General features: G+C 40.7%; 1 protein-coding gene across 1 annotated transcript; it reads left to right on the top strand.

Moving 5' to 3' along the window:
- Positions 1-2064: 2064 nt before the first annotated feature.
- Positions 2065-6202, top strand: LOC141521103 (class I histocompatibility antigen, F10 alpha chain-like). Its single transcript, XM_074233665.1, has 6 exons — positions 2065-2077; positions 2169-2429; positions 3145-3399; positions 4368-4646; positions 5335-5451; positions 5895-6202. The coding sequence occupies exons 1-6, from the start codon at positions 2065-2067 to the stop codon at positions 5957-5959; spliced, it is 990 nt and encodes a 329-aa protein (XP_074089766.1). The 3' UTR covers positions 5960-6202.
- The last annotated feature ends 1781 nt before the right edge of the window (positions 6203-7983 follow it).

Below are 7983 nucleotides of genomic sequence, written 5' to 3'. Positions count from 1 at the left end.
CTTGCCTCATTGGAGTTCACATCACTAAAATCACAGGTTTAGTCCCTAGCCCTATTATTCCATCAAGAGGTGCCACCACTTATAGGAAGAATTCCATAGTCCCCTCCCTCATTAGTTCTTTTTTTTTTAAGGTTTTTTTTTTGCAAGGCAAATGGGGTTAAATGGCTTGCCCAAGGCCACACAGCTAGGTAATTATTAAGTGTCTGAGACCGGATTTGAACCCAGGTACTCCTGACTCCAGGGCCGGTGCTTTATCCACTGCGCCACCTAGCGCCCCCCCATTAGTTCTTGTTCCCTCTTGAAATTATTTCTTGAGCAGCTAGGTGGCACAATGAGTGGAACACCAACCCTGGAGACAGGAGGACCTGAGTTCAAATGCGATCACAGACACAAAATAATTACCTAGCCGTGTGACCTTGGGCAAGTCACTTAACCCCATTGGCCCACTTAACCCCACTGCAAAAACTAGAAAAAAGAAAGAAAGAAATGACTTCTCCATGTATAGACTGTATTTCTCAATGAGAATACAGGCTCCTGGAAGCTATTTTTTGTCCTTGTTTTCTTAGTATCTAGCATACTGTTTGGCCCACAGGTTCATCTTAAGCTATACCTCTGCTTTCCCTTTGAATTCCCAATGAAGTAACTCCCTTTGCTACCAACTACTCTAATTTAACTCTTGAGAGGAACCTGGGGGCACTGAGAGCTCACATAGCTAGTACATATTTTAGGTGGTATTTGAATTCAATCTTCAAGCTCTCTCTTTCCACTACATTAGGTGGGGACAGTTAGGTGGTGAAGTGATTAGAACACCAATCCAGGAGGATCTGAGTTCAAATATGACCTCAGACTTAATAGCTGGGTAACCTTGGACAAGTCACTTATCTCTAATTGCCTCACCTCCAAGGCCATCTCCAGTCACCCTGATTAATATCTGGCCACTGGCCACAGCACCCCCTCTCTCAAATCCAATTCACATACTAATTGCATGACCTCCCTGATGTGATGATCTTCTTCAAAAATAAAAGACAGAGATCATCATCATCATCATCATCATCATCATCATCATCATCATCATCTTACGTGGCATGGTGGATAGAATATTGGAAAATACTCAGGAAATTCTGAGTTCAAATCTAGCCTCAGACGTTGTCTAGCTGTGTGACTGAATAAGACTGAGATTTTTCTCAACTGTAGTGATAGCAACTACCTCCTAGCATTGTTGGGATGATCAAATGAGCTAATATTTGTAAAGCACATCGCAAACATTAAGAAGCTTTATATAAAGGGTGGCTAGGTGGCGCAGTGGATAGAGCACCGGCCCTGGAATCAGGAATACCTGAGTTCAAATCTGGCCTCAGACACTTAATAGTTACCTAGCTGTGTGGCTTTGGGCAAGCCACTTAACCCCATTTGTCTTGCAAAAACCTAAAAAAAAAGAAGCTATATACATGCCAACTATGACAATTTTTTGTTTTTTGCAAGGCAATAGGGTTAAGTGACTTGTCTAAGATCACACAGCTAGTATCAAATATCCAAGACTGGATTTGAACTCAAGTCCTCCTATTCCAGGGCTAGCTAGCTAGCTAGCAGCTAGATGGCACAGTGGGGAGAGCACCTGCCCTGGAGTCAGGAGGGTCTGAATTCAAATGTGACCTCAAACACTTACTTGCTGTGTGACCTTAGGCAATTCGCTTAATCCTAATTGCCTGGTTACTGAACCTTACACAGCACCCCCTTACTTAAATTCAATTTATGTGCACATCATGGAATCACCTCTCTGATGCCATGTTCTTCTTTGAGAACAAAGAACATACATTATCATCATCATCATCATCAACAACAATCATATTATGGTATGCTTTTAGCTATTTTTAGCCTTGGATTTTGTTTTTGCTTTTTGCAAGGTTATGGGGTTAAGTGTTTTACCTACAGTCATATGGCTAGGTAATTATTAAGTATTTGAGGCCGAATTTGAACTCAGGTCCTGCTTACTCCAAGGCTGCTGCTCTATCCACTGTGCCACCTAGCTGCCCTAACCTAGTTTTTGTGTAGAACCTCTTTAACATGCTGGTACATGGTAGACAATAAATATTTGTCAAATTAAAACAAAGTTCTGCTTTCAGCATGACCAAATTTTACCTTCTTCTCCTTCTCCTTTCCCACTTCAGAGCTTCATAGCCTGGAGATTCAGCTAACTGTGATGGCCTCTCCTGGGGTCCCTGCAGACATCTTCCTCAATGGCTGTTTGGATGACCATCTGATTATCTCCTTCGATAGCTTCAGTAAAGACCTGATCTTTAAGTTGGATAGAGTCAGTGCACCCATGCAGAACTTTCTGGTCCAGCAAAACCGAAAAGAACTACTTCGAGTACAGGCTGAGGTTGACAAGATCCTCAAGGAAAGGACACAGTATTATAACTGGACAGAGGGTAAGTTGGTTTGGCTGGCCATTCTGCTTTCAGTCCCCAGATTCATTCCTAGGAGATCACATCAAGGAATTGGGTGGCCATGTGTTGAGTCACTGATAATCACTTTTGTCACCCAGGCAAAGAATAAACAGGACTGGTATGAAGTGTAAACCTTTCCCTTGGTGTTAAGAGCTTCCCATAAACCGGTGGCATTTTACCTTGTCTACCTTGTTCCGTATAACTCCCTTCAACTCTCTTCTCCAAGATGATGGGACCAGACTTTGTCCCTTGAAACCAGACTGATTCCCATCTTGGTCCCTTTGCTCACATTGGACTCTGATATACCCTACTTCTTTTCCTGTTGAATTCATAACCATTTAGTCCAAATTAAATGTCACTATGCCTAGGAAGCTTTTCTGATCTCATCAGTTGGTAGCAACCTCCCTTCTCTGATCTTGCATAAAGCATTTCTGGCTCTTTTATAATTCTCTTTGGTTGTTGTATAGAATGGTCATCTGTGATGGGTTCTATCTTCTTCTTAGACAGTGGACTCCAAGTAGTGATTTATCTAAAGAATGGTGCTTTATCAAAGTTCTATATTTCTTCTGTCACCTAGAATAGGGTTTTTCACACAACAAATGTGTGCTCTTAAGATATGCTTGCTGAATGAATGGATAGATGGAGGAATGATGCCCAGTCCCATCTCTTCCCCTTCTCTTTCCCTTATTCCTAACAGGTACCCACACAGGGCAGGCCCTTATGAGATGTGAGACTGACAAGGGCATCCTGGTGAATAGTCAAATGGGTGTTGCCTTTGATGGTGAAGATGTCTGCCAACTGGATGTGAAGAAAGGACAATGGATAGTCATAAAGCCAGAGGCTGAGGACTTCTGTCCCTTTCAAAAGGATCCCTTCTGGATCAAGGCAATTCGAGAGGATTGTACCTTTTTCCTTAAGCTTCTCTTGCAAATTGTGCACCTGAAAGAAAAAAGTAAGTCCTTTGTCCTTCCTAACTTCTCTTCTGTGGAACACTCACAACTCCAAGGTGTGAGTCAAGAGTCCTGGCTTCTGGTTCAGCAGATTCCATCTGTATGCCTTTGAAGAAGTCACTTAAAGTCACTGAGGTTTTGCACCCACATTTAAAAAAAAGGGAACAATTATTGTAGGTACTAAAATGGAGAGAGTGCTGAACAAGGTGAGATATTCAGGAAGACCAGAGTCTGAATCCTGCCTCAGACCCTCACAGACTGTGTGACTAGGGATAATTTTTTAAGAGTCAGTTTACTCATCTGTAAAATGGGTATGAAAACTTTTTATAGAGTTATTGTGAGGATCAAATGACATATTATATGTATGAAATACTTCACGAACCACAAACAGCTAAATATGTTATTATAATTGAAATAATAATTATTATCAGTCCTCTTGTATAAACCTCTTAAGGATGATGTGTGGGGATTGAAGGGCTAATTGGAATCATATGAATAAGAATAATGTATCTGAAAACAGGAACATATCTTATGAATATCAGTAGGTTAGGTATGTAGTCTAGCAATAACTCTGAGGGAAGAAAATCTGGATGCTATATTAGGAGAAATTAGATTCAGAGGGAGAGAGAGAGGAAGAAATAGATTCTGCATATGAGTGGACTAAGTATGATGTGTTTCTATGGGTTTCCAGAGGTGGGATAGATGTGTGATATTCATTATGGAAATAGTTGAAATGTCCATGAAATATGGGCAAAATGATTTATGATCTTGAACATGACTCTAGGACTGCCTTGTTATCTCTTTTTGATGGGTGATGGTAGGTGGTGAACCTCTATAGCCCAGGTCCAGTAGTGCTCTTACAGATGACTTAGTTGTCACTGGTGGTAAAACTGAGAAGCAAGGATGGTGGGGCAGGGGAAGAGTGTGAGGCAAAGAGAATAACAGACCTTTCTTTTATTTCTGTTTCCAGCACCCCCTGAAGTGACTGTATCTCGTCATCACACTCCAGATGGCAGAATAATCTTCTCCTGCTTGGCCACAGGTTTTTACCCTCGTTCCATTCTTTTGCTCTGGGAGAAGGATGGTGAACTGGGTATGTGGGGGCATGAGCAATCCAGTGGCACCTTGCCAAATTCTGATGCCACCTACTACCTCCATGTTACCTTGGAATTGCCATCAGGAGATACGGGAAAAGGTTATGCCTGTTTGATTGAGCACAGTGAGCTGGAGAAGCCAACTGTATATCCTGGTGAGTTTTCCTGAGGAGGGTCAGGGTAACACTGGATGCTTTTCAAACACTACTATTCCTTTTTAACCCCAGAAGGACTTAGTGTATCTATTGACTCAAAATTTTATTGATTTGCTTTTGAAATAAAAAATTTTCATCCTTTTACTAGGTTCTAATGGGCATGAATAATAAATCTCCTGAAGTGACTGAATTGTTGGAATTTGTGCTGCACGTTTCTATTAGTTGGAACCAGTGACCATAATTTTACATAATTATAAATTCCAATTCTTTGAATTTTAATATATGTGATCACTTCAGAGGATTCATCATTCACACTGATTAGGAACTAGTTCTATCTCTATGTTCTTTGTTTTATGGATATTGAAAAATGTACTTTGTTAACTGATGCAGTTTGGTCCTTCAAGGTATTCTAACATTCTGGTCCTTCTAGTGTTTAATTTCCATTATGGAATCCAAGATGGGAAAATCCCTCGAAAGCACTCCAGGACAATATCCAGGCCATGAGAGCTCACTAGAGGAACTGAGGACATAGTTCTCCTTCCTGCAACTTTCCTGAAATAGATAATGGGAGGAAATATTGGACTATATTGGACCAGTGACATTCCCTCTCAGTTATATGGAGAATATCTTTTTTCATCTTTCCATCTTTTCTTCCCACAATTTAACTGGTTCCGTTTTCCCCCTATAGTCCCCGAAGAGACAAGGAGGGAAAGGCTCTGGGTCATGGTCCTGAGTTCCTTAGCAGCTGCTGTTCTTGTGCTGAGTTCATTGGCGGCTTTTATCATATGGAAAAAGAAGAAGACAGGTGTGTGGGGTGGCTAGGGAATAGGGAGGGCAGATGGTAAATGAGAGGATTTTTGGAGAGATTTATCAGGGAAGTATTTTGGGAACTGAGTTCTCTTGATCTATTTGATATGTACAGAGAGATCTTTACTGGAATCAAGAAAAGAGAGATTATAGCAAAATATCATTACTAGAGGCAGGGTATTAGTTGAAATGACCTCTCAACATTTTCTTTAGATACATTATTTTTAATTATTTCCTTCTTTTTGACTGTATGAGCAGGTGAACTATGAGGAAGGAGAATTACTGTCTGAGGAGAACAGATTGCAGGGGTGTGAGAATTTGTTTTGGTGAAATGCTCAAATCCTGCTCTCTCCCACTCCTTCCAACTTCTCCTTTCAGATGTTAGGAAATTTGTGTGGGTAGAGAGTTTTAACTGAATTAAAGATCTTTGTTTTTCCACAGGGGGGACCCCATTGAGTCAACTGGAGTGTTCTTTCCCACCTCTTTTTTCATCTACTGCTATATAGTGGAAGACTGAGAGAGGCCCTCACCATATACAAGTGTGGTCACTGCTGGATGCTTCTCCATATACTAATGATACAATGACAGCATATTGTTCTCTGGTGCTTTACAATTTATAAAACAGTATTCCCACATGAGCCCTCAGTGGTAGACAGTGCAAGAAGCATTCTCTACCTTTTACAGATAAGAAAACTGAGACCTAAAAGATGAAGTGACTCACCAAAGGAGAGCAGTAGCAAACTTTGGGATTAGAACTTGAACCAGTCTTCTGTTCTAAGTCTCATGACTTTTTGTCCATCATATCAAGTCCCATTTTTCACCCTGATGGTGAGGAAGGATTTAGGGAAGTAAACATTTCATCCATCACCTTCATTCTCACTATTCTCATTATCATCCTCACCATAATCTAAACTGGGACTGTGTCTGTGAAAGATAGCTATTCCCCTGAAGGACACATCTTAACTATGTGAAAAACCAAGCATTGCCTTTAGACATTGTAGCCGTGTGTCCCACTTGCAGTTCAGCTTCCCTGGGCAATGAGTTTTTAGAGAGAATTAGAGAGACAGAGAACCTAAAGACTGACTCCAGATCTAGAAGGGAATCCATTATAAAATGGAATCATTGAAGTATTGTGACTGTCTTCCACCATAACTAAACTGCCAGAACAAGAAGAATGAAACATAGGTGGAGTAAGTAACAGGCCAATTGCCAGGCCAATAGGAAGATGAAGAAAGAGAAGCAGGCTACTAAATTTAGAAGTTAGAAGTCAGTAGTCTTTGCTATCATGATGCTTTTATGTGATAGATATATAGATCTCTATGTGTCATATTAAATTAGGAACTTTGTGCTTGGTGGTCATACTTTTTAGCATACAAGGCAGACTGTTTGGGAGATGGGTGAATGCAAAGAGATGATTGTTCAATAAAGTTGTGAATGTCTGATGAGTACTATGCAAATCTTTTCTTGATGAGGATAAGATATGGACATAGAACTAGTAACTCCCCACTCCATTCCATTCTCCATTAAGTTATCTTCTGAAAGACCAGGTCTGATCATGTCACCCCACCCCCCACCCAATAAACCCCAATAGCTCCTCATACCTCCAGGATCGAATATGAAATCCTCTTGAAGCTCAGAGCCCTTTAGAATCTACTCTTCTCGGCCTCTTTCCAGGCTCCTTCTACATATGTGTGACACAGAGACACTGGACTCTTGACCATCCCATTACCAAGACACCCTAACTCTTGACTCCAGTCATCTTCTCTGACAGTTCCACATGCCTAGAAAGTTCTCTCTGCTTCCTGACTTTCCTGGTTTCCTTTAGATCCTAGTTAAAAATCCTGTCTTCTACAGGAAGGCGGTTCTAACCCTCTTAATTCTAGTACCTTCTCTCTGCTAATCATTTCCTATTTATCTTTTATACAGCTTGTTGTATGTATTTGTTTGCCTGCTGTCTTCTCTATTAGATTGTGGGTTCTTTTGCTTCCTTTCAAGTCAGTGCCCAAGGAGTACTATTTAAATTGTGTATCTCTTGAAAATGAGGACCCTTTGGATGATAACTGATTGATCTCTGCCTCTCTGTGAGTAGTAAGAGGGACTGAGAGAACTCGGGAAAGTACTGTGTGAATTAGTCACTAGGAGATCCATTGTTGATTATTTTCTTGCAGTATCAGTGTGAGCATACTTAACTTTGTTTTCAGTTGTTATAAGGTTGGAATAAATTGAAACTGATTGTTTTATACATTCCATATTGACTGCATTTGCCCCAACATCCTCTTGTATGTGGGGGCTAAGACTCTCATGAAATACATGTGATTTTGCTTGCCTTAATACTTCAAGGGACAGCTTGGTTCCTGGGAATCAGCAAGACTCATTTCCATCAGTTCAAATCTAACCTCCAACATTGACTAACTCTGTAATTCTGGGTAAGTCACTTTACCCAGTTTGCTTCAGTTTCCACATCTATAAATTGAAGAATGAAATAGCAAACTACTCCAATATCTTTGCCAAGAAAACTCCAGAGGGTTCA

This window comes from Macrotis lagotis, chromosome 1, assembly GCF_037893015.1.
Source record: "Macrotis lagotis isolate mMagLag1 chromosome 1, bilby.v1.9.chrom.fasta, whole genome shotgun sequence".
NCBI lineage: Eukaryota > Metazoa > Chordata > Mammalia > Peramelemorphia > Peramelidae > Macrotis > Macrotis lagotis.
Note: the sequence above shows the minus strand (reverse complement) of the source record. Positions and strands in the feature narration are given on the sequence as shown.

What these genes read in the sequence shown, in the direction of transcription:
- LOC141521103 (XM_074233665.1), top strand. An exon ending in TGTGCACCTGAAAGAAAAAA is followed by an intron (nt 3,400 to 4,367) that starts GTAAGTCCTTTG and finishes TTCTGTTTCCAG; the next exon opens with CACCCCCTGAAGTGACTGTA. An exon ending in GAAGCCAACTGTATATCCTG is followed by an intron (nt 4,647 to 5,334) that starts GTGAGTTTTCCT and finishes TTCCCCCTATAG; the next exon opens with TCCCCGAAGAGACAAGGAGG.